Source organism: Panthera pardus, unplaced genomic scaffold (assembly GCF_024362965.1).
Source record: "Panthera pardus isolate Hobbes unplaced genomic scaffold, ASM2436296v1 HiC_scaffold_8, whole genome shotgun sequence".
Classification (NCBI taxonomy): Eukaryota; Metazoa; Chordata; class Mammalia; order Carnivora; family Felidae; genus Panthera; species Panthera pardus.
The window spans coordinates 40,452,629-40,479,835 of NW_026527013.1; the positions used below are offsets into that span (position 1 = coordinate 40,452,629).

The following is a 27,207-nucleotide window of genomic DNA, read 5'->3' on the forward strand; positions in this document are numbered from 1 at the left end:
GGCAAGGAAAAACTTAAAGAAGTACATTAAGAGTTCTCCGATGCTGGAATGATATCTTAGAAAGATCACAGAGGCTTAACACTTTGTAGGTTAATTCAAAAGTCAATTAAGGTTCTGAGCCATCACTAATTTCAAGAATCCCAAAACCACAGGCCTAGCATAGTTAAAAAGGCACTCTAAAAATTTTCAAATCAACGTCAGGTCAATTAAACGCTCAAAAAACTCAATACTCACAGATAATGATCAGGATCAAACTTGGCCAGCTCAGCATCCAGGCGTTTCTGCCTTCGTTCAGGTGCAGGAGTGAAATCTGGATCCTTAATATCAATAACATCACTCAATTCATCCTAAGAACACCCAGAAAAGAAAGAATAATTGCTATCTCCTATTTTGTCATCGAAAAATCTAATTTTGCACGACAGGCCAAAACAAAGGAACAATCTGATCAGCAGGCCGTAATACTACCTGTGACATGTAGATTCAAATCCAGCAAATGTTTGTTAAACACCTACTGCTTCCCTGTTAGAAGTTTTCACATAAGTTATCTCATTTAATTCGTACAACAAGTGATCAATATATATCAGAGACATAAACGTTCATCATGAATTTTTTTAATGTATATTTAATCTTGAGAGAGAGACAGAGACAGAGCACGAGCGGAGGAGAGGCAGAGAGAGAGAGACACAGAACCCACAGGAGGCTCCAGGCTCCGAACTGTCAGCACAGAGCCCGATGTAGGGCTCAAACGCACGAACCATGAGATCACAACCTGAGCCGAAGTTGGACACTTAACTGACTGAGCCACTCAGGCACCCCTGAACATTCATCATTAAAAAAACAAAAAACAAAAAACAAAAAGCAAAAAACAGAATAACTCCCTGCAAGCAACAGGAACATTCAATTCTCCATCTCTTCCCCATTTACTCCTAGAGATTTTAAAGTTATTAACAGCATGTTTAAATACATTTCTAAATTTTTCTTTTAATGTTTATTTATTTTTGAGACAGAGGGAGACAGAGCGGGAGTGGGAAAGGGGCAGAGAGAGAGGGAGACACAGAATCTGAAACAAGCTCCAGGCTCTGAGCTGTCAGCACAGAGCCCAAAGCAGGGCTCGAACCCACAGACCGTGAGATCATGACCTGAGCTGTAGTCGCACCCTTAACTGACTGAGCCACCCAGGCGCCCCTAAATACATTTCTAGACTGGAAGATGGAGATGCTCCTGCCATGTTAGCAAACAGAACCTTAGATAACTTTTGTGTGCCCATAAATCTCTGCTCGACCAGAAATCCACTAGACCCAGTCAGCCAGTCTCCAGAAGCCAGGCCAACCCTGGGTGCTATGCTTACTTCCTGGTTCCCTCTTACCCCAAACAGGGTTGACTGTGTGGCCTTGGCCAATCAGACATTTCCTATCTTTCTTCCTTGTTATTCTTTATCCCATTAAAATTTTCTGCCTTTCACCCATTTTTCCAAGTCTCCCAGTGAAGACTGTTCACTTCCTAAAGCGTTAAATAAAGTCTGTTTGTATCACTGAAAACTGTCTTCTTTAATCACTTTTGAACATCTACATGCAGACTTTCCTTTTGTTTCTTCCTAAGGACTAACTCAGCTGGTCTCAAATAAGGATTTCCAAATAAAACTTACATATAAAACTGTGTGTGTTCTACTTTATGAGCATATTTAAGAATTTTTAAGGGCAATTTTGATGCACATGACTTTCTATCTGCAAACTTAAAAATCTAATCCTAATTGATATTCAATTTTACCATAAAAGTCTTCACTGATGTATACACACACTGATACAGAGCATGTTTCTTAGGTCAAATCCTACAGAAAATAGGTATAGTAGGAAAACTGTCTAGGAAACCATATAATCTTTTATTATTATTAGAATTATGAAGCCAAAAAACCTCATACAATGCAAAATATCCCTATAGCGACATCTTTTTTTCAACCTCCTCATTCCAATTACTGACCACAAATGAGAAGTATAGAAACTTAAAGAACCTTAACTAAAAAGAAATCCAGGGAAATTACTCGAGAGAGTCATGGAGGGAAACTGAAAACAGACTGGCAAATGGAATGACAGGTTAGTGCCTAATAATCGAGCTTAAAGTCGAGAGCCGTGAGGCAACCTCACCACAAAGAAATGAGCTACAATAAGCTAAAGGAGCCAAGGAGACACTAAGATAAACACTCCCCACACAATCCAAATTTTTGCATTGAAAAAAAAAAAATTCTCTCATTCCTATCACAATCCACTTAGCTCAAGTAATATCAACAACATTTAACCTAAGCACATTCTAATACAATGAAAGGGCCCAGAAAACTTTTTGGATGTCACGTCCAGAATACGTTAATACTTCTAACTACAAACATTCCAGGCAAAAACCAGATTCTTGGCTGTCCCCAAATAAAATTTTGCATTCCAAAAGTTCCCTTACAATTCACTTTTGGGAGATTAAGAATATATTTCCCTATAGAAATACTATTAAAACCAGTATTTATGTGCTCATGGTAACCCACAAGTTTATTCCACTTATAATAAACTTTAAATAGAGTACTCTCCATTCAAAGGGCATACAACCCTGTGGCAATGTTTCCATGAAAAAATGCTTTCAGAGTTCCATTGCAACCCACCACAAACATCTCTTCCCCCAAGCAGGACAATCTGGACTCTTCCCCTCTTCCTCACCTGCCTGAAATGAAGTCCTCCAGGCACATAGCCAGAAAAGGTGCTGACCGTAGGCCTTGGGAGGAGAGGTCGAGTTGTACTGGGCCCACTGGACTCATGTCAGCCAGATGGCTACCATGAGAGCCGTTTCCTGCCCATAGACCCCAAGTCCTTCTTCCCAGCACCCTTAAGTCACACATTTGGTTCCCTACTAGCCCCAAGGAGTTCCTTGCACATACATACATGTACTCATTCACTCACTCACTCACTCACTTCTGAAAGCAGCCCAATGAAGCAGAAAAAATGTGAATCTGTAGTCAGACAAACTGAAATTAAAACCCAGCTCCAGGGGCGCCTGGGTGGCTCAGTCGGTTAAGCGTCCAATTTCAGCTGAGGTCATGGTCTTGCAGTTCTTCAGTTTGAGCCCTGTGTCGGGGTCAGACCCCGGAGTCTGCTTCAGATTCTGCGTCTCCCTCTTTCTCTGCCCCTCCTCCACTCACGCTCTGTCTCTCTCTCTCAAAACTAAAAATAAACATTAAAAAATTAAAAAAAAAATAAACACCTCAGCTCCAGTCTAACTGTGCATCCTCCCTGAATCTTACCCTCCCTTCTGTGAACGAGTCTAGTGACACCTCCACCGTGAGGCTGGGGACTAGTTTCCCCTTGCTGCTATAACAAATTACTACAAACTTAGTGCCTTAACACAACACAAATATATTCTCTTATAGGTGTGGAGCTCCCAAGTCCAGAGTCAGTCTCACTGGGCTAAAATGAAGGAAAGGCAAAGCTGGTTCCTTCTCAAGGTTCTAAGGGAGAATCGGTTGCTTTGCCTCTTTCATCTTGGAGGGTAGCTTCCTCATTTCTTGGCAGGTGTATTAAAAAAATGTCCCATGACAATGCCCTTCCTCCCTCGGCTTCCATCATCATGTGGCCTTCTCTCTTTTCACTTTGACTGTCTTACCTCCTTCTTATAAAGGCCCTGTGATTAGATAGGACTCACCTGGATAATGCCGGATAATCTCCCCATCACAAGATCCTTAACTTAATTGTACGTGCAAAGTCCCTTCTGCCACATAATGCAATATGTTCACATGTTCCAGGGACTGGCACACACAGACATGCCAGGGAATGGGGAGGGAAGGAGCATCATTCTGTCTACCACAGGCTGTTATGAGGATTAAATGAAATAATACGAGTAAAGCATCAAGTACAAGGCTTAATACATTCAATAATTAGCTTCTTTCCTCTGTGTCTCCCTATTCCATGCTGTTCCCTGCACTCACTGTCCAACTTCCTACTGGGAATACCTGTCCTCCTTCCCCTTCCACGTCCTCACTTGCCAGTAGCAATAAAAAGAGAAAAATAGGGATTAAAATGTGCTGCTTCATTACTTCACCTGAACCAGATATAAGGTCACAAATGGGGTAGAATCTGGGAATTTCTGTAGGTAACTACATTTCAGAGGATAAACGGACTAAGGGAACCACAGGCATTTCAAAATACTAATTGCACTGAGAATAAACCCAGACTTTCCCCACAGCTCTGCACAATCTAGCCCCTGTCCTATACTTCACGCCCACCTCCTACCTTCCTCTTCTGGCTCAAATCCCCCAAGCCACATATCAGGCTTCCTTCCCTTTCTAAAACCCTGAGACTTTGCATTTACAATACACTTCTCACCATTCAAGACTCACTGCAAATGTCGCTCCTCAAAGGGGCCTTCTCTGGGCATCCTCACCAAAGGAGTACCCCACAGTCTCCCACATTACCCCAACCGTTCCTTCACTTGTCACTATCTGAAATTCTCTAGTTTATTTGTTGTTTACAGGATTACGGACTAGCTTCCCACTAGAAGATTCCATGAGGACAGGAGTCCGGTCAATATTTTTCCTCACTGTATCCCTGGCACTGTTCCTGGCCTTCAGTATTAAATCATTCATTCAGCAAATACTGTATGAGGGGCTGCCTGGGGTGCTAGAGATCCAGAAATAAATATACACACCAGGTCTCTGCTCTCATGAGAGTAAGAATTAGACAGTAAGAATGCAGCTGTCCTTCCTCTCTCCCTCCTCTCCCCTCTTGCTTCCAGACTCAGGGCCTCCACATGTAGCTATGCAGTCTGTACCTCAAAGAACAAGAACATCCCCAGCAGTACAAGTCCCACCAGGCTCGTCCTACACACGGTCATACACAGTGGCCCTGTTCAAACCGGACTCTCAAGAGGAACCAAAAGGAACTACAAAGCCAAGTTAGCGTGGGGGAAGAGAAATCCATCTAGGGCATCAACCAACCAAAGGTAGAAAGATAGGAAGATGGGAAATGTTCGGCCATACCAGAACAGCGGTGATTCTGCTACGGTCACTGTCAGTCGAACCATTTAAAGTGGGTATTGCCAAGAAAAGGTCATGCAGGATGAAAATCAGGCTTATGTTAAATTTTGGCATCGCTATGGCAGAGACCCTCCAGGGAGAAAATGAACTGTGTGCACATCTGGCCAGTAGGCCTCCTGGAGACAACAGCCTCGGGTCCCTGGTGCAGCTGCGGGAAGGAAAAGGGCCGGCGAGCCAGCGTCCTGTGGCTGCTGGCAGCGGTGGTGCCGGGAGCTTGCTGGGTTGGTGCCCAGAGACTCTGGGATGGTTGCTCCTGGCAGCCCCCACTGCCTGACGCCGGTTGTGAGGCCCTGACTTTGAGCAGCCGGGGCAGTTTTCCAAAGGCGCCCTGGCGGCTGGCAGCGGTTTTAAAAGGAAAAAAAAAAAGGGATGGGGAGGGGAGAGATACGTTAAAAAGAATGTTTCAGCAAATAGCACTTCTTTTTTCTTCTCATTATCAGTATGAAATATGGAAGTTTCTAAGCATATGCCGTGTACATGGTTGGAGGGGAAAAAAAACATCGACTATAAATCCCCCCCCCCCCATGAAGGATTAAATTATTCGATTAAGAGCAGATACCTGGGTCTTGGAATTACGAATGATGTTTCCTTTCTTTGTTATATTTTTATAATGAATATATATCGCTTTTATCATCAAAGAAAATAAACCTATTTTTCACTTAAGGGGGGGAAAAAAGAGACTGTGGAAAAACTAGTAAAATACGAGCCATCAACAAAACTTCATGGATATTTTCTCATCCAAAGGCAGAATGAGAGAAAGTCTAAACTTGTGAGAAAACATTCTTTGAGAAAATGCTGATGTTTCTTAAGTCCATCACTTGAAAACAGAAGAGATGTTCTCAAAGGTATTTAGGCAGTAATCATTCCAGCTTCTTCTCATTGCTTCACTAGCAGAAAGACACCCACACCACTAACCTTAGTCAAATGATCACTCAGTTTTTAAGCACAGGGTAGTGGTGTCATACACAGAGCAGTCATGAATGCAGAACAACTCTGCAAGGAACACCAATTATGTGAGATTTGGGGGCCACTATCGCACAAAACACACCTACGTTAATACCCCAGAGAGGGTGTCCTTTGGTTCACAGAGGATTTTTGAAAGTTTTCATTCCTTAATGGTCATGAAGAATACCACAAACTTCTAGTTTTATTCATTAGAACATATAATCTTGAGGGGAGGGTGGAGGAGAGGAGAAAATGGGTGATGGGCGTTGAGGAGGGCACTTGTTGGGATGAGCAATGGGCGTCGTACGTAAGCGATGAGTCACGGGAATCTACCCCCAAAACCAAGAGCACACTTTACGCAGTGTATGTTAGCCAATTTGACAATAAGTTATATTTAAAAAAAAAAAAATCATTCAATAAAAAAATATATGTATATCATTTTGAAAAACCAGTACCTACATCTACTGGTTTGTCCACTGGTAAAAGGTGCACAAGTAACAGCAACGATGCCAGGATGGAACAGATAGACACGAGAGCCCCGCACAGTGCCTGGCACAGGGACATAGTCAGTAGCTGTTGGCTGTTGATGCACAGACAGGGAAGTCCAGTACCTGTTACTCAAGTCCCCCTAGAGAGGAGTGAACTTCAGCATTCAGACTTTTTAAAGAATTTAGAAAAGTTAACTGGTACACACCCATTACATATTTTATTTAACCCCCTCTAAATCTGGGGCAGCACCCTGTATTCAAATGTATTACTATTTCTCTGGCAAAATCTGTCAATATGCACACTAAGCGGGATTTAAGAAACTAATAAAAGACTCACATCGGTGGGGCTCCTGGGTGGCTCAGTGGGTTAAGGGGCCGACTTGACTTTGGCTCAGCTCATCATCTCACAACTCGTGGGTTCAAGCCCCCGCATCAGACTCTGCGCTTACGGTGCAGACTCTGCTTCCAATCCTCTGTCTCCCTCTTTCTGCCCCTCCTGTTCCCCCTCTCCACTCAAAAATAAATGTTAAAAAAAATAATAATAAAGACATCGATTCAGATCAGGTTTTGTCACAATACTAAACACACAAAAATGTTTACTTTGAGAACTTTCTGTTACCCCGTTACTACAGACAAGGGTTATAAGCCTGCACCACTAGTTACCAGTTACATCACCCCTCAGGGTTGGTTCACATCCGTGGCTCTCTTTTTTTCCTCTGTCGAAGAAAATATGCATTCAAACAGCTTAGAACAGCAATGCTCATTCAGTTAAAATTTGAACATTTTAATGATTTTAGATCATCAAGCTAAAGGCTCGAGAATCATGAACATCAAATTCAGTGTTTCATTTCTGAGGGGAAACAGAATGATGTAATCAGGGGCTCTAACTATGCTGACATTTATTTTTAAAGCTGGGTGATAGGTGCCCAAAGATTTGGTGCCTTAGTTAAGACATTCAGAAAGACACAGAGACTATTTCATAACATTTTTTAAAATAAATCTAAATTACTTATTGAACATTTCCAACAGATACAAGGACTTGGGACCTAAAGGACTTGGCCTAGGCTTACATTATGGCATTCCAGCATCTTCTCACCAACCTGGCAGAAATCCCTTGAAATGCTCTCCCCTCAACGGCAGCAGCAAGAAACCAAGTTCCGTCGCCTCAGAAATGATGATCCATCTAAATGTACAATCTGTACTTGGCCTGCTTGACTTGTATTAGCATTCATTTAGAGCTTCACACAGGTAAACCCCAAGTGATGGACCACAAAGTAGCTCTCAGCTAAACAGGTGAGGTCCATTCACTGTAGTTAGCGCTGTAGACAAAATGGACTCTAACTACCTCAGAGATGACCAGAAAATGTGGTTAGGGAGAGAGACTATGGAGAGACCGTAATTCAGGGAAAAAAGCATATAAGGGTTTTGAAGGGAGTATCTAATCAGCATTATTTGCTCAAGTAAATCCCAATTTTGTTCTCTTCAAAGAGTCTGGAGAGCATTTTATATTTTTCATGGGCAGAAGTCTTTCTAGCATCCTATTCTTTTTCAAAGAGTTTTTATAATGCAGCATCTCCTAAGTTTTCTAAATGCTATTACAAAGTAGATGAGTAAATTTATCCCTATTTGATAAAGAGGAGACAAAACTTGTTTATGATCAAATAACTGGCCTATCACCCCAAATCTAAGCAGCAGAAGTGGGACTAAAACATAGGTAAACCCTTCTTTAGTAAATTCAAATATGTCTTACTATAATAAACTACAGTCTAAAGAGATTTCATGTCCTCTGCCCAGATAGGGATTGAAAAGAAAAAAAAAAAAAAAAAGTTGTCTGTTACGATTTCTTTCATTTAAAATTCAAACAAAACAAAACGAAACAAAACTCCAAGCTAATGGTTCAGAAATACTTTCCATCATATAACAATCTAGGGAGGCATTTTCTATAAAACAACACAGGTACAAAATAGTTCAAAATCTCTCCTCTCCATTTCATTCTCCCCCCATAAACTAAAATAAAGCAGAATTCCCTATGTTTTTTGAGGAAGAGAGACTGATGTCATTCCTTTTTAGCCTAAGTGACAAACGATTGGGTTCTAACAAGAGATTACATTCAACCCCCACCAAGAGTAAACAGACACAAGTGCCTACTGTACACCAAGAACTAAACAATTCGAGCAAAAGACACAAATTCATTCTCACCGGGAACATTCTCTCTCATTTATATTTATAAAACATCGTGTAATCATTTTCATCTTTCAGAAGTGTAACACAAAGATTTGCAGTTAAGTATGAGGAAAGAGGAGTTCCGTTTTGTGTTTTGGAAACTTCATGTCTAGAATACTGAATGAAGTGGAGAAAAAAGAAAGTAACAGGACATCTGACATCTGTAAGCACAGTGTGACTGGGCAGAACCACCAATGCAATGGAAAGGAACAAACGTGTGTAATCACTACAGAGAAGCAGCTGTGACTTGTGCTCTGAATACATCACCTCCTATAATCTTCATTAAAGATCTCCAAGTAGGAGCAGAACTGAAATTAAAATATCAAAATGGTAAAACCCTATACAACAAGGTCTTTTAGAAAGAAACCGTACCTGTAACCGCTGAAACACTCCGGATCGTAAATTTCCAAATCCATAGTGGTACTGTGGATTCAGAGCACTTTCTGATACCTCTTCATAGGGGACCTGTTCAATTTCCCAGTCAAACTCTTCATCCTCAGCTTCTACTCCTCCCTCAGAAACTTCAGAAGCACCTGAATGTGTTAAATATTAATTTATTCAAGTACGGGGTTTCCTAGGTACAACTTGGAGGGGAAAAAGTATACAAAATGCCTGCCCACATGCACTGAAAGGTATGTAAAAGAATATACATAACCTCATTATTTGTAAAGTTTTAACGTTTAATTTTGAAAGACAGAGGGAGAGGGCACGGGAACAAGTGGGGGAGGAGCAGAGAGGGAGGAGACACAGAATCTGAAGCAAGCTCCATGCTCCCCGTTGTCAGCACAGAACCCAACATGGGGCTCCAACCCACAAATCATGAGATCATGACCTGAGCCATCATCAGATGTTTAACCAAATGAGCCACTTAGGTGCCCCAACCCGACTATTTTTCATAGCTTCCCCCCCAAAAAAGGAACCAATCCGAAGGCCCTCAAGGGTCAGATGTATAAATAGTAAATGCAATGAAAGCAAACAAACCTCAGCTATAGATGGAAAAACCTCAGAAAAATATTAAGTGAAAGAAGCCATACAAAAAAGAACACATACTGCCTGAGTTATATACACAATTCAAAAACAGGCAAAACTGAAGGTAGCAGTAACACCGCAGAGGGAGGAAGAAGGGACCAGGAGGAGGCACAGGGTAGGATTCCAGGGTATTGGAAACATTCCATTTCTTGACCTAGGCGGTATTCATTTTATGTAACTCATTGGATTTATAAACTTTTGATCAAAGCTCAAGAGGCCATTACTTTGCAAAAGACAGAGATGCTGTTTTAACTGGTCCAAAAATGTGACCGACACACTGAGTCAGTAATGTGTTTTTTGTCTTTAAATTATATGTCACCGGGGCACCTGGGTGACTCAGTTGGTAAAGCGTCCAACTTCCGCTAAGGTCATGATTGATCTTGCAGTTCACAAGTTTGAACTTTGTGTTGGGCTCTGGCTGACAACTTGAAGCCTGGAGCTTGCTTCGAATTCTGTGTCTCCCTCTCTCTCTCTGCCCGAACCCCACTCATGTTCTCTCTCTCTCTCTCTCTCTCAAAGATAAATAAATGTTTAATAAATAAATAATAAATAAAATTATATGTCACCAAATGAGCTAGTTTTATTTTCATGTGATGTCCTTATCTTGTCACCTGAAGGATTTTCTCCCATTTCCTATTTGCTATATCCCTCTTCCCCCAGAAACACAAAGCACTCCAAATTTTCTGTTTATCTTTATTTCTTCTTAACTACAATAAACATACCTATTTCTTCCACAAGTGGTTTGGCAGTCCTGGATTTTCTTGGTGCCAGAAGAGCAGTTAACATGTTCAGTCCCTCAAAATGCTGGCCAGGGGTTTCTTTCGGCAATCGAATGGTAAAAATTCCTTAAAGATAAATTTGTTTTATACTTAGCTCTATTAAAAAAATCAAAGACTTCACACAAATACATCCAAGAAATATGTGTTCCTATTTCATAGGGCTCCAAAATTATGCCCTTGTTATATAGTGAATAAAAATCAGGATAGAAAAAGGCTTGGGCCCCTGGGTGGCTCAGTAGGTTAAGTGTCTGACTTCAGCTCAGGTCATGATCTCGCGGTTCGTGAGTTCAAGCCCCACATTTGGCTCTGTGCTGACAGTTCAGAACCTGGAGCCTACTTCAGGTTCTGTGTCTCCCTCTCTCTCTGCCCCTCCCCTGCTCCCGCTCTGTTTCTCACTCAAAAATAAAATAAATATTTAAAAAAAAAAAACCTTGGAAAAAAAAAGAAAAAGGCTCAAATAGGGTTTTTCAGAATCACTGATTCAGCTGTCACCTGTATCAGAAATTAATCTGCTAAAGCTGCAGAATGCTTTAGTCTTACACAGTATCCCCTTAACCTACTGATAATATTAAAAGTCCAAGCCAAAACCTCTAAAACTCAATGACCTGAGAAGGCAGTAGCTTAGAATTAGCCCATAGCTACTTATAAGATTTATTTCTGAACTAGGAAAGAAAAATCAAGATATCTAATCCAATGAATAGCAGCAATTTCAAAAATTCACAAAATCTTAAAGCAATTATAGCTTAAAAAGTTATCTGAGATCTCAAGAGACATATCCCCAAAGTCTAAGACAGACTCAAATTCTACCTATGCACTTCTTTCCTTTCCCTGACTAGGTTTATCACTTCATCGAGGCTACCCCATAGACTTCTTACATTATTTACTACTGTGAATTTAAAATATTTTTTACCTTTTTCATTGCACTGAAACATATTTCAATGCAGTTGACCCTTGAACAAAATGGAGCTTAGGGATGTGAACCCCCACCCAGTCAAAAATCTGTTTAACTTTTGACTCCCCCAAAAGCTAACTATGAATAGTCTACTGTTGATTAGAAGCCGTATCAATAACATAAACTGTTGATTAACACATATTCTGTAGATTGTATGTATTAAATGCTGTGCCCTTACACTAAAGAGAAAAGAAATTGTTGTTTAAAAAAATCGTATGGAAAATACATTTACAACACAATACCGTATCAAAAAAAATCCGCATATAAGTGGATCTGCACAGTTCAAACCCATGCTGTATGAAAGTCAAGTATACATCAAAAACAACTCAATCCAAACCCACAGGTACAGCTTCCTAAATCCCTGGGTACTTTTGAAATTTAATAAATTTGTTTCAGTATGCAGCTTCCCTGCAATTAAAAGCACATTTACTACCTAGAAAGGCAGTTTCATATTTCATTATCACATTAATTACATTGTATTATGGGTTATAACTTTGTCATTTAACTTTCATGCCATCCTTCCTCTCTTACCCTAGTTTACTGAGGTCAAGAAATATTCACTTAATAAATTACACAAGACTATACAGGGTATTCTTATTCCAGATCCACTGATAAAGAAAAATCCAGAGGCATCTACAAAAGGAAAATAAATGGTTTCGACACTAGCTAAACTGAAGGGCTTATCAATCTTGAGAAGAAAATGCAGTCGGCCTTTAATTGCCACCTTTGAACAGTTTCTCACTTACCTGTTATTAAGTTTTAACTTTTTTTAAAGTTTAAAAGAAAAATTTGATTTGCAGCTTCCAAAAATCATCCACATCTTTTCTCATATAATCTAACTTTTTTAAAAAGTTTATTTATTATTGGGCGGGGGAGGGGCAGAGAGAGAGGGAGAAAAAGAGAATGCCAAGCATGCTCTGCTCTGTTAGCACAGAGTCCGGCGTGAGGCTCAAACTCTCCAACCATGAGATCGTGATCTGAGCTGAAATCAAGAGTCAGTCGCTTAACCAACTGAGCCCCCCAGGCACCCCCCACATAATCTAACTTTTAAACTCTTATTCAAAGTAGAAGAAGTAGAAAATAAAACACCTAGGAAACAGAAACAGGGTATTTAAGTAACTTTAAAGAATACTGTGAAGTACTTTACAGGACTGAGGAAATTGTAATTGTCAAGAAATCCATGAACAATAGGCACGCGGCGTTAAGAAACAATAAAGTGTGCATTTGCAATACATCTAAAGGTCCCCATAGTATCTTGAAAGATTATGATGTACTTATTCTAACATGAAGAATCCAAAGAAAAAAAGTAACAAAATTCCAAAGGCAATACCTTTATCCGCATCATAGGATCCCTGTTCACTTCCGTTTTCTACAACTCTTCCAGGAAGGGTTAATCTGCAGATTTAATAGGTTACATCAAGTCCTTAAATTACAGAGTATAAGTGACCATCAATGATAGTACGTTTACCACTGAAATCTATCAACCATTTTAAAAGGCAATTCTTCAGCATTTCTTTAACATCTTGCAAACTAAATAACTTACATTTCTTCCCTAGCTAAAAGAAATCACAGCTGCCTCATCTTTCTGTCTGAATACTCCCTAGTCACCAATAAAAGCGACGCTTGAAAAGAAAAACCACAATAAATATTAGTCATCACTATTTCTACAGTACTTTCGTCTTCCTAATGAGTAAGGGAGTTATTAATATACCTGGTGCCTGATACAGCAGGGGCTCCCAAAAGGTATACTAAATGGCTCCCCTCCCTCCCAAAAGCATTTTTAAAATGGAAAACAATAAAGAAACAACAAAACCAATTGTTTATTTGGGGCAAATTAATACTTTAAAAAAAAAAAAAGCAAAAAACAAAAGTTTTTCTCAACTCTCATTATTACTATACAGGGATTTTCCCCCTTTCACTGTAAAGGAAATGAACTGATTTCCCTGTTTCCAGTTTTACTCTGGTTCAGTCGCGTCTTCCACAGAGGTCCCAAAAGAATTTTTCTAAAATAGAAATCAGGGGCGCCTGGGTGGCTCAGTGGGTTTAAGTGCCCAACTTCAGCTCAGGTCATGATCTCAGGGTTTGTGGGTTCAAGCTCCGCATCAAATTCTGTGTTGACAGCTCAAAGCCCAGAGCCTGCTACGGATTCTGTGTCTCCCTCTCTCTGCCACTCCCCAACTTGGGCGCGCGCTCTCTCTCTCTCTCTCTCTCAAAAATAAATAAACATTGAAACAGACTTTAAAAAATTAAACAGAAATCAGAGTGTCACTTTTCTAGTGAAAAAGTTTTCATGGCTGCCTGACATCAACTCAATAATTTACACTCATGAGTACCACATATGAGACCAGCTCCATTCCATTCCAAACTTAAAATGTGAGGCTCCTTTCCTCCCATATCTCCTATTCATATGCTTCCTATTCTAACATTATAATAACAACAACAACAACAACAAAACTTGGCAGGTCCCAAAGGCCCAGGGCTTCACAACCTAGTTAACTTTGATCTTAACGCTTCCTGGAGCTACAATGCAGTTTCCAAACCAAAATCCTTTCTAAGTCCAACATAAGAAGTCCGTTTATGGATAAACTACCTTGTTTTAATGGTTACAAACACTAACTTCACTTTCAGAATCTGAACTGAGTTCCAGCTCTGCCATTCGCCACCTCTCCAACTTTTTTTGTATAAGTTAATCAACTTCGAAGCTCATACACTTCATCTGTAAAAGTGAGAAATAACAGATCTCCCCCAGAGTTACTGCAAGAAGAGGTTATTACTCTGAAGTAGGTAAGCATTCCAAAAATGTAAGTTATTAATACCAATGTTCTTCTCCTAAATTCTTTGTAAGTATAGAGTTAAATTCTTACTGCATAAGAGTGAAATCCTATTTGTTCACAGATCTGCCACCCCTGATAGACTCTCGGTTTCCCAAGCAGAGGAGCGAGGAGGTTTTATTCACCTATGCTGTACTGTAGCCAACTGTATTTTCAAAGATGGCCCATCTCACATCATTCCTCCCAACTGTGGGGTCTATGTCCCCTCCCCCTAAAACTGAGTGAGCTTGCAAATGTCCATGGATAAATGAATGAATAAGTTGCAGCGTGTGTGTGTACGTGTATACACATATACATATGTATATACATATATATAAAACACACACACACACATATATATTTGCTCAGCCATATTAGAATGGAATATTACGCAGCCATAGAAAAGAATGAAATCTTGCCATGTCCAACAACATGGATGCATCTAGAATATAATGCTAAGTCAGAGAAAGACAAATCCCATATTCCACTCATATGTGTAATTTAACAAACAAAACAAAGGGAAAACAAAAAAGAGACAAACCAAAAAACAGACTCTTAACCAAAGAGAACAAACTGATGGTTACGGGGGGGGGGGGGGGGGGGGGACGGGGACTGGATTAAATAGTTGAAAGGGATAGGGGCGCCTGGGTGGCTCAGTCGGTTGAGCGGCCAACTTCGGCTCAGGTCATGATCTCACGGTCCGTGAGTTCAAGCCCCGCGTCGGGCTCTGTGCTGACAGCTCGGAGCCTGGAGCCTGTTTCGGATTCTCTGACCTTCCCCCATTCATGCTCTGTCTCTCTCTGTCTCAAAAATAAATAAACGTTAAAAAAAATTTTTTTAAATAAATAAATAAATAAATAAATAGTTGAAAGGGATTAAGAGCACATTTATCATGATGAGCACTAAGTAACATGCAAAATTGCTCAATCACTATACTGTATACCTGAAACTAATATAACAATGTATATTAAATATACTGGAATTAAAATAAAAATTAACTAACTAGGTTTTTTTGTTGTTGTTGTTTAAACTGAGTGGCCTTGGGGCCAATGAAATGGAACAGAAATGACAGTGTGATTTCTGAGGTTAGGTCATCAATGATATGAACCTGCCTTGTCCCCTGGAATACTTGGCTTTTGAAACTTTCAGCTCCACCCCCCCACCCCCAACAAAGGAATCAAACTAGACCATGCAAACACACCACACAGGGAGTCCTGAGAGTACACAAAGAGAGAGGCTGTGCCCCAGCCACTCCACCAGTCCCCAGCTGCTTTGGCCCTCACTGTTCCAGGTCCAGCCAATATATAACTACAACTGAATTAAAGATCTCAAGTCAGAACAGCTCAGCCAGGCTCTTACCAAATTCCTGAGGTACAACCAGGGCAAGAGAGTTAGATAACTGTTGTTTTAAAACACTATTTGATTGGTTATGCACCAAAAGATAACTAGAACAATAGGCCCTTATAATAAATATCTACTGTTTACTGAACATATGGACACGGCAATAAAAACTATGCATCCATTATCTCAATCCTCACATCAGCTCTGGACGATCACTAATATTAGTCCCATTGTAAAGATTAGGAAACTGAGACGGCATAATTTGCCCTAAGGGCCAGAACTGTTAAGCGTGCTGAGACCCAGGTGTGCCCAACTCCCCAGTCCCTGCTACTCAAGGAATGGATGAATTGGTGTAAAGAATACTCTTTAAAGTATTTCACAAATAACCTCTTATTTGGGCTTCATCAAGACTCCCAAACTTAGGCAAAATGGTTTTTACCTTGAAACTCCTGTTATTATATTTGTTTAATTTTACATTCCTATCACATTTAACATCTTTTCTCTGAGCCTCTGACACCTCATCTGTGACATGAGTTAACAACAGAAACTATGTTGTAGGACTGTCTTAAAATCAAATGAGATAATCCACATAAAGTATTAACCTGAAGTGAAAATTCACTAAATGTTTGCTACCACCATCACCATCTACTTCCCATTCTTCATGTCCTGCCTTAAATATCACTTCTTCAAAGTCTTTCCCGGGGCCACTTTACATTTCAACAGGATCCCCTTTATTTTCTTTCTGTGCACTTCCCTTCAGAGCACTTATCACAATTTGGAGTCATACCTTTACTTGTTCATTTATTGCTGTTCTCTCCCCATTAGAATGTAAACTATATGAGACACTACTACACCTCCAATACCTAAAACCCAGCCTGGTATAAATAAATCAAAGGAACAAATGAATAAAGAAACAGGAAAAGTGCAGTATATGCAAGTTAAGTCAGGGCTTAATGGGAATCTGAGCAAAACGGTTTCCCACCCAGTGAAGGAACCAGTTTGACTCAAGAGCAAGGTTTATTAGGAAAGTACTTGGGCAGAAAAGGTAGGCTACAGCTACACTTGAATTAGAAAGATTAGGAGAATGGATTTTATGTAGCAGGAAAGGGAAAGGGGTTGACAATGTTTTAGGAAGAAAAATCCGCAGTGTCTTCTGTAAAAAGAAGCTAATATCAATCAAGGCCTATTTCCAAGGAGCGCTCGCTGCCCAGGTCAAATGGGATAATACACACAAATACACATAATACGCCTTACTTTATGCGTTAAAGTGAGCCCACGGAGCTGTTGCTACTTTTGTTATGGTTCTGTAAGGAAAAAATGCAAACAGGTTGTGATGAAGGGCCCTCACTGCGAACGGACGACAACCGCAACTAAAGGGCAAAATCAGACAAGTTAGGAGGAGGTAGGAAAACGAGGTTAATTTGGTGTCAAGGGGGCAAAGAAAGGAGAGAATATCAGGAAGTAGGGAGCGGCTCGCCAAGCGTCGACACAACTCTTAAGCAGAAGGTCGACTGATAAAAGTCAAAAGGACTGGTCAGTTGGGAAGTCAGCGCGCACCGTCCTGGAGCAGGGGATAGGGTAGGAGGACCAACGCAGGGCGATAACCACAGTAAAAAGGTACGAGAACTAGGGCGATAGGACAGAAACTGCAGACGTTACAAGATCCCAAACGCCAGGTCTTATAATGGCTCGAAATCTTTTTTACGGTGGGATTTAACAAAGTTTAAGAACGGAATGAGCTTGTACAACACGTGGAATGCACTTCTGACGAGGTCATTTCCTCAGCACGGAAAGAAGCCGCGGAAATCTCGGGAAAAGGCAATCATTAAATCCCTCGCTCTTTCTTCTTTCCTCGGTAAACAGTTATCTCAAGAGTAACTGAGAGATGAAAGATCAATCAATGAATCAATCCCCTACATACATTCTTTCCAGGGCCAGACACAGAGAACTCGCCTGAGAAAGTACGGCTTGGCGTAGAACTTAAAGTCGACCCCCTCGAAGTAGACGTCAAACTCGGAGACCCGGGCGTAGGGCACGCGGATGGCGACGGTAAGGAAGTCGGGGTCCTGGCTGAGGTCGAACGCGGGGGTCAGCATGGCCGCGCCGGACTCAGGTGTCCCAGCCACTTACACTCACGGCCGCCGCAGTCCCGCCACTCAAACACCCAGTAAGTACCCACGCGGGAGACTGGGTCTCGTAGCCAAGGCGCTTCCGGCTCGAGACGGAAGTGTTTGCGCGTGAGGCAGGAAGTCCCGCCCCACGCCGATCTCCATGGAGACTGGACGCTGTTAGTGGCGAAAGGGCGGGGAGCGTGGGGATTTGACCGCAGAAATGGAACTAAGGTCAAAACTTGGAAAAACCGGGACTAGAATCCTCCTTAGACCCACCAACCCTGTTTAGAAATCCTAAGAGATTAATTTTAACCTCACTGGCCTTGGAGGTATACAGACCTGCGTTCGAATCCCTTCTCGGCTACCTCTCAGCTTAAGACCTTAGGGAAGTTACAAAACGTCCCCATGCTTCGGATAACTTTTCGATAAAATGGCACTAACACTAACCCCGCAGAGATGTGAAGATAACATGAAATTATGTAAGTAAAGCTCTAACAAGGTACCTGGCAAGTTGTCAACGCTCCTTGTGTGGAAGCAGTCACCGCAGAAGCCACAGCAGCGTCGTTACTGTGGTTTCCTTAGTTCTCACCTGCCTTGTCCGCAATTCCCCCTTTCTCCAGCCCCCCTCCGTGTTTCACTGCCCATTTCTCTTCCCCTCCCTTTCCCTCTCCCTCTCTTTATCTGTTACTTTCTTTTCTCTTCCGATTTCCTTGAGTAGTTTTCTCGTATACAGATCGTCCATCTCCCTAACCTCGTTTAATCTCTACTATGAGTTTCAAAGAACACGAGTCAAGAGAGGTTAAGCACTGTGTCTTATAATCATGCATCTTACAATTACCAGAACCCAGAACGTTGACTCGTAAACCCTGTTAGTGCCTGAACTGACAAATTGCTGTACCTCCATATCCCTTCTTTCCTTTTCTCAGTTTTCTCTGCACACTTTAGTCTATGCTCCTCATACTCTCCCAGTACCCGTCCCACTGATGTCCATCTTTCCCTACTTAGTCCCTTGGCCTTGCTGCTGCTTGTTGTATTTGCTGTTATTCCACCAGAAACTAGATTAGTCCAGGAAATAGTATTTACCTCCTGGTTTTATTTTTTTTTTTTTTTTTGGCATTAATCATAACAATTTGTTTATTATATATTAAGTTAACAAATTCAATCTTGCTTTCATATTCAAGTTGCTACTCATCCAAAACACGCCTATAATTTGAACATACTTTTAAAATGAATATTCTCTTCAATGAAATGTCTGTAACATTTTTCACCAAGTTTTTAAGTATTTCACAGCTATACAAATACACATAGCATGTACATGGTATGCTATCTTCCTAGGTATGAAATACTGTATACAGACACAAATTCCAAATTATTTACCTTCTCCACACTTAACATGTAATGTGTCAAACAGCAGTTATTGAGTATCCAATAACGAAAACAGAAACTAAAAGGGGGGAAGGAAGATTCTCTTCCCCTTAGGAAATTGCTAGTTACAAAGACAGCAAAGTCAAAATGCCAAAGCAATACTGGACAGTGTTACCTGGTAACAGAAGTAAATATCCAGGTAACCTTCCCTGTATGAAACAGATGTGTACACTCCTTATAAAAGTTACTAAGTCCAAATCCCCCCAGTTTTTTTTTTTTAACTAAATCAAGCAATCTATTTCTACAATAAATTCATTTTGGTTGAAAAGAGTTAAAATAGAAAATTTTCCTATTGCATGCTTGAGAACAGTTTCCATTAAAGAATAAATGGGAACAACAGCAAGTGGGTCAATACAGCAAAGACACCATTACAGGATTTTTCTATCCCTATTCTCAACCCTCCTTCCCCATTAATAACCCTAAATTTAAAAGCAGCAGCAACTGAACAGGTAAAAAAGAAAAAAATACAGTAGGACAAGGGATTCACATGATGTAGATCTTCTCTGAGCAGCCCTAGCAGCAGTATATAAAAGCAACCTTCATTGTTAACACAGTGAAGCTCAAGCAGCAACTCCATCCTTGACCCTGCAACAAGATTCCTAGGAACCTGAATAAAATCCTCCACAAATTCCAAGAAACCTCTAGCCTTTTTTACAGCATCAGCACTCTCTCCATAGATTCTGAATGTGCCAGTATCTTCATCTAGCTCAATAGCTGTAACTCCAGGAACCTTCCTAGCTTGCTGTATGTTACTACCATGTGTTCCTATTGCCAGGCCCATTAGATCTTCTCTCACAACAAATTCCTCATGAAAAGCTGCCGCAAGTTGTTTTGTGCATTCTAAATGCTTAGTGGCCTCTTCATTTCTGGACATAAGCATCAACTTCGTACGAATACTTCGCAAATGCATGTCACTTAAAATGTTTACTCTCTTCACAGTTGCTTCACTGGCAGACAGTATCATTAGCTGTGTGGTTTCTGGATGGTAAAAAATTCTGCATGCTCCTACTGCTTTCTTAAAATCTTTATGTGCATTTTCATTAGCACACGCCTCTCTCAAATCCTCAGGAACATCCACTGTGCATTTAAAGATGGTATTTTTTTTGACAGTTTTATTTTGATTGACAGGCCGAAGTCGTTCAAATGTGACTATTTCATTGTAAATGGCATCACAAGCAGCATATTCAATGACATAAAACTCTCCTTTCATCATTCGAACTTTAGCCAACCACCATCCACATGGTTCTTGGTCATTTGCTCTTGAATACACCTCTACTTCGTCTCCTTCACTAATTTCTTTTTTTATATCAGGCGGTGGTGGTAATCTAACTTCATTAAATGGAACCTGGCGTTCTGGCTGCCAGTTGTTCTCAAAAACAACTGTGAGGGAGTCTTCATGAACATCTTTGATAAATCCCTTGTAGAAAGCCCCGTTGGAGCCACGAACCTCCACCGTCAGCTCCGCCATGTTGGAACCGCAAAAGCTACCTCCTGGTTTTAAATGTCAATGGAAAAGGGGTAAGAGTCATCCCTGTGGTAGTGGACCAGATAACTTCAAAAGACTTTTCAACCTCCAATTTTTATGAATCTTAAAAATTAATTAGGACCCCGGAAAACAATAGTAGGAGCAAATAAAATAAAAATTACAAAATAAAAACCACTCTGTTTAACTCTGGGAGTTTTGTTTTTTGTTTTTTTTTTTTAATGTTTATCCATATTTTGAGAGACAGAGTGTGAGCGGGGGAGGGGCAGAGAGCGAGGGAGACAGAATCCGAAGAAGGGTCCAGGTTCCAAACTGACCAAACAGAGCCAAACAGGCCGACAGGGGGCTGGAACTCACAGACCGTGAGATCATGACCTGAGCTAAAGTCAGACGCTTAACCGACTGAGCCACCCAGGCACCCCATAACCCTGGGAATTTTTTTAAAAAATAGTTTACTTCTGAGAGAGAGAAAGGGGAGCGGAGGGGCAGAGAGAAGGGGACAGAGGATCCAAAGCAGGCTCTGACCTAACAGCAGTGAGTTGGATGCAGGGCTCAAACTCACCAACCATGAGATCGTGACCTGAGCCGAAGTCGGATGCTCAACCGACTGAGCCACCTAGTCGCCCTAACTCTGGGAGTTTTAATAAACACAAAATAAGAGGTTGTGTGTGAAACACTTGAAAGAGTACCTTTTATCTTTTTTAAGTTTATTTTATTTATTTTGAGAGACAGAGAGTGCAAGCGGGGTAGGGACAGAGAGAGAGGGAGAGAGAAGCCCAAGCAGGCTCCGTGCTGTCAGCACAGATCCGGGCTGGGGGCTTAATCTCAAGAACCATAAAATCATGACTTGAGCCAAAATCAAAACCCGGCCACTTAACCAACTGAGCCATCCAGGCCCCCGAAACAGTACTCTTTAAACATTGATCTATTTCCTGGATAGCAGAAGGATTCATTGAATTAACTGAATACTTAGTATGTGCCAGCACTGTGCCAAATCCTTTATAATGATCTCCCTTTTCCCTCCTGACAGCTCTTTATTTTTTTTTAAATTTTTTAATGTTTATTTCTGACAGAGAGAGAGAGAGACAAAGCATGAGTGGGGGCGGGGGGGCAGAGCAGAGAGAGAGGGAGACACAGAATCCAAAGCAGGGTCCAGTCTCTGAGCTGTCAGCACAGAGCCCGACGCAGGGCTCGAACCCACGAACCATGAGATCATGACCTGAGCCGAAGTCGGACGCTTAACCAACTGAACCACCCAGGCACCCCTTGACAGCTCTTTAAAGTAGGCATTCTATATTCCCATGGCAGACACAGTATCTCACAGCTGTGAATGGTGCAATGGGAATTGAAACCCAAATGAGTCTGATTCCTGGGCCCAGCTCTCATATACTATAGAATTGACTCTATGTTACCAATCCCTCCAATATTACCATGTACCCAATTGTTCCACATTTAGACCACAGGTATTATCATAGGCACTCAATATTGAAAATGAATTGGTGCAAACATGGAATCAGCAAAACTCTCAAAAGGTCCCTTGAGATAGGCCTTTGGCTGCTCTAGAATCTTTACTTCTACCAGGGGACCTCATTTCTATAGGTCACAAGCATTAATATTTTTAAATTATTAATGCCAAAGAATTAACTGAGACTGAATCTATGTTATCCATGAGGACACTGTAAGTGAAAGCACCTTACAAATTAGAGCTGTGCACTTCCTAGATATTTTATTCTGTGTTTGACCACACACACACACACACACACACACACACACACACACAGGATTGCAATACAGTTAGACTGTATGGTTCACATACAATATATGTAAGAAACATACATTGCATCTGCTATAGCACAAAATATTGACAGCTGTACCTATATAACAGGATTCTGTTGTTTTACTTCTAAGCAAGAGTTCATTTTATTTTGTATTTCCAATTAGCAGTAAATTATACAAGTTAAATACATTCTCTTTTTAAAAAATAGAATATTACATACACATAAGTTTCCTATATAAACTTACATGTAAGTCTTTGCCACCTAACTGGTTCTCTCTCCCACTTCCCCAAAGTTAATCATCCTAGATACACTTGTAAACATTCTACATTTCTGTATACATTTCTAGGTACCGTGTTACTTTGTTTGTCTGTGCATAGGTATGTTATCACACTACAGATGTAAATCTACAACATTATTTTAATTTTTTACTTTGGTAATTTTTTAGACATATCTACATTGACTCATAGATCCAGTTGAGTTCATGTCTAGATATAGACATTATTTCAAAAGAAAGACAATATTTCATTTTTTTGTGTTAACTCTAGAGGAAAATCAAACAGGAATGAAGCTTTTCATCATTTTTTGAGCTATTCAATGGCTACAGTATTTGTTTACATTTTTCCTTCTCCTTAAGGCTTACTTTTGGATGCCCTTCCAGTGTTTTAAAAATAATCTTTTGCTTGGCCACTTTATTGAGCATATGTATATAATCTACATATTTGATTATTTTGATTCAGCCCCTCTTCTAACAAAACTTGATTGTGATCTTCAAGGTTCAAAATTAAGTATTAAATTTAAAAATATTTTTTCTATAAACATTTCCAATTTCAGCCTTATGACAAAATGCTATTGTTCTAGCAGTCTTTTAGGGTGAAATACTCCTTGTTTCCAGAAGGTGGCATTCGTACAGTAGATTAAGACAATGTTATTACAAAGAACAGAATTTTAACTTATGTTAGAAGTAGCTTCCTCTAAAAGCTATTTATAACTCTAGTTGATTCTCTGAGCCATTTTGGGAAGCGGTGGGATCTTATTCAGAATTTGCAAACGACACCTTAAATTGTTATTATTTTGGCATACCTCCTTTCAGACTCCATGGAAGTATAGAAAGACATTTAAACAAAAATGGTATCATACTCTATATTTTGAATTTTTTCCACCTAACATAGCATTGAAATGTTTCCATTTGGCCACTTTTTTGCCAAGAATATTGTATCATAACCATACACTCCTTATTTACCTGTGTTAGTATCATAAGACTTAAGAAATGAACAAAGTGGTGATTGTTTTTGAGAGATGAAAAAAATGAAACCAACAGTAGAATCATAAACATAGATCATAACCCTAGGATAAAAATACAGAAGTTAGGAGGCGCTTGGGTGGCTTAGTTAAGCATCCGACTTCGGCTCAGGTCATGATCTCACAGTTTGTGGGTTTGAGCCCCGCATCAGGCTCTGTGCTGACAGCTTGGAGCCTGGAACCTGCTTCTGATTCTGTGTCTCCTTCTCTTTCTGGACCTCCCCCACGTGCTCTCTCTTTATCTCTCTCTCCCTCAAAAATAAATAAATGTCAAAAAAATACGAAAGTTAGAATACAAACTCAATAAAAACATTTTGAAGTATGAAATAAAATTATCCTTCTATATAACAGTAGTAAATACAGTAAGACTAGATATCCTAAGCTTTGCGATTCCCAGAGGGCTTGGATGAATTCTTAGATAACTTACAGATAAATACTGGATCGTAAAAGAGGCTTAAGGGATGGTCCCAACAGGAAATAGAGCAGCCCATGAGTCTCCACTGTTTTTTAAACCCTTTGTAGTTAAGCACTTTTTCTGATCCTTGCACCAATCCTTCAGCAAATTCAAGTTACGTTGTTAAAAGAGCACAGTACTGGCAATAACAATAGCACAGTAATGGGTATTTCAGGTAGGATTTAGTGCAATTTAAATTTCATACAAACTCAGGAAAGTTCTGAAGAAGATCTAACATGGCTGCAGCTGACACCAGTAAGCTTTTTGCAACATTTTTGTGCAGTGTGTAGCCAAGGGTTTAGCACCACATATTTCAAGATGCTAGTCTCATCCCATTAGATGAAACGCAGATCACATAAGAATGCTAACCAAACAGCGTCTCAAGCTTCCTTCATTGTGTAACATCATATTTCTAAAAGACATCTACATAAGGTGCGGTTTTGATGCCCTGCCCAGGTGCCCTTTAGGAAAACAGGGAACCCATCCGTCACTAGTAAGGAGTGTTGTTAGTGGCTTGCCCTTGACCGCTTCTTCAAAGAATTGCCTTAGTCCAGTGTTTCTCCACCCCAAGTATTTCTGGAAGACAAGTCTTTGTTGTGGGGGGCTGTCCTGTGCATTGTAAGATGTTTAACAGCATCCTGGCCTCTAGCTTCCCAATACCAGTCCCAGCCCTGCGGTTGTGACAACCACAAATATCTCCAGACTTTGCCAAATGTTTCTTAGGGGACAAAATTGCCCACAGTTGAAAATGACTGCCATAGATTGATTGGAGGCTCCAGGAAATAATTACCACCAACACCACTACCACTCTGCCATCAGGCCCACAACCATGAAAACTGATCTGGGGTCCTGAGACTGCCTTAAAGGAGCAGATGACTCCAGTGTGGCTTATGCTTCAGAGTTCCTTGTGGCCAAGAGTAGATTTTTCCTGAGTCCACATGCTCATTCAGTTCTTTCCCTATCTTTGTCTTTCTTCACTTCTCCCTTACTGGTTTCTCCTGCAAACACCTCTTGGATAAATCACAGGCAGCCAAATCCTTGCCTCAGGATCTGCTTCTGGGGAATAGATCTAGGGCACCTGACCCATGAGCTCATCTTAAAAAACTCCTTCCTTCACATTCTTTACACTTCTGCAAAATGAATGGAGAAAAGTATCTGCAATATCTACAGAGACTACCTGATGAGATTTTATGTTACTTTTTTTTAAGGTCTCATAATCTAGTTATCATTAACCTAACTAATGTTGTCTTCGATTCAGAGTGAACATGTTTTTCATTCTTTATGCAGAAATTATTTAAATGTACCTCTTCTGGCATCAAAGATTGTGGTAGATTGTACATTGATACAAACACCTTTAAAAATTGTTTGGCAGTATATACTAATAAAGTTAGACATGTGTATGCCCTAACATCCTGCAATTTCTCTCTTTGATATATAACAGAAATGAGTGGTAATCATCCCATCAAGAGGTATGAATGAGAATGTTCATAGATGCATCATTCATAATAGCCCAAACTGGATTCAAGGGCCTATCAAGAGTGCAAGAGACAGATTGTAATATATTCACTCTGTACTGCAACAAAGCAGTAAGAAAGAATGAACTTCTATACAACACCAAAAGAGTTCATATACTATGTTTCTATTTATATGAAGTTCAAAAGGGGAAAAACTAATGTACAGTCATAGATGTGAGAATAGCGAGTACCTTTGTGAAGGTGGTTATTGACTGGGAGGAGAGATGAGAAAACCAGCTGGGTGGTGAAAATTTAGTCAATGTCTTGATTTTAGTGGGGATTACACGAATATACACATAGATAAAAATTCATGGAGCTGTATATTTGAGATTTGTGCACTTTATTGAATGTAGTATTTATTACATATTGTATGTTGTATGGAACGTTTATTGTATGTAATATCTCAATTAAAATGAGGTTCTGTGCATGAATAGAAACCAATCAGAGATTTGGGTCACTCCTGGATGCTACCAGCAGATAGCTCACATCTGTGTCCCTCACACGGGATTGCCCTTGACTGCAGAGAAGTGCCCTGTACAGAGTTAACCCTCTCCAGAAAGCGGATGCCATATACAAAGGCCTGGTGTCCTATCTCATGTGGGACAACTTTGAAAGCCATCCCCACTCCAGAACTTCCTGTAGAATTGGCAGAGGCCTTGGTTGTATTGCATCTTAGGCCTCTGTCCAGTCCCACCCTCCCCTTCTTACAGGTGTAGTTCCCAAGAGCATCACCCCAAAACCATCTGCATTCAACTGTCCTTCTGAAAACTGTGTTTCCTAGAGCCCCAATCTAAGATGTTGTATGTGCTACAGACCCACTTTCCTCTCAATACTGAAATTCCCAAAATTAACTCTATGACCTTTTTCTTGATTTTTCTGCAAGGTCATTTCCCGACATTTCCTCACTAAGGGGGTCTTATAGCCATGATTTTGACTGTATTGCAAAAAAAACTATTGCTAGGGCTCTCTATTTTCCTGAATGCCTTTTGAATAGTGCAGCCACTCAGAAGAAAACCAATCTTGTGAAGAAAATAGTCAATAAAACTATGAGCTCTAAGCAGGAGAAAAATAGTTTCCCCTGCAATTTGAAACAATTTCTGTTGATTATATGTATTGTAAACTCATTGCAGGCACTCCTCTATAAAGTTAAAATGGCATAACTGGATTGTTTTATATTGTTTTCCCAGAAGAGTTCACATTAGTCACTTTTTTCCTGAATAAAGATAAACCCTTTCAACAAGATGCCCTAGTGTTTAACATGTGGGTAGTAATTATGTTATTGTCAATTGTACATAATCAAGACATAGCCTTGGATCCTTCTTCCAATCTTCTCCTTTCGCTTTGCTCCATTCTGCCCTCGGGTTGTGTATATTCTCTGTTAAGTGTTCCTTCACCCTTCAATTGATCTACACCCCTCGATTGATTCTTTTCCTGCACTGACATTTTCTTCATTTCACATCTATTTTTTTCCTTTATGGGTTTTGTTTATTTATATTTGTTTTTCTTGATCA

The 27,207-nt window shown here is 40.4% G+C and overlaps 2 protein-coding genes across 2 annotated transcripts in view; both read right to left on the minus strand.

Moving 5' to 3' along the window:
• The window catches only part of SHQ1 (SHQ1, H/ACA ribonucleoprotein assembly factor), a 100,862-nt gene extending 83,017 nt beyond the window's left edge, over positions 1-17,845 (minus strand). The window contains exons 1-5 of the mRNA XM_019428446.2: positions 17,586-17,845; positions 12,812-12,876; positions 10,473-10,595; positions 9,094-9,254; positions 235-347 (exon numbers count right to left, since the gene is read on the minus strand). Of these exons, the coding sequence (XP_019283991.2) occupies positions 235-347; positions 9,094-9,254; positions 10,473-10,595; positions 12,812-12,876; positions 17,586-17,728 (605 nt within the window). The 5' untranslated portion in view covers positions 17,729-17,845. The remainder of the gene's footprint in view (positions 1-234; positions 348-9,093; positions 9,255-10,472; positions 10,596-12,811; positions 12,877-17,585) is intronic.
• Positions 17,846-18,887: 1,042 nt separating this feature from the next.
• On the minus strand, positions 18,888-20,657 carry LOC109254518 (RNA-binding protein FXR1-like). Its single transcript, XM_053897578.1, has one exon. The coding sequence runs from the start codon at positions 20,634-20,636 to the stop codon at positions 19,485-19,487; it is 1,152 nt and encodes a 383-aa protein (XP_053753553.1). The 5' UTR covers positions 20,637-20,657; the 3' UTR covers positions 18,888-19,484.
• Between the last annotated feature and the right edge of the window lie 6,550 nt (positions 20,658-27,207).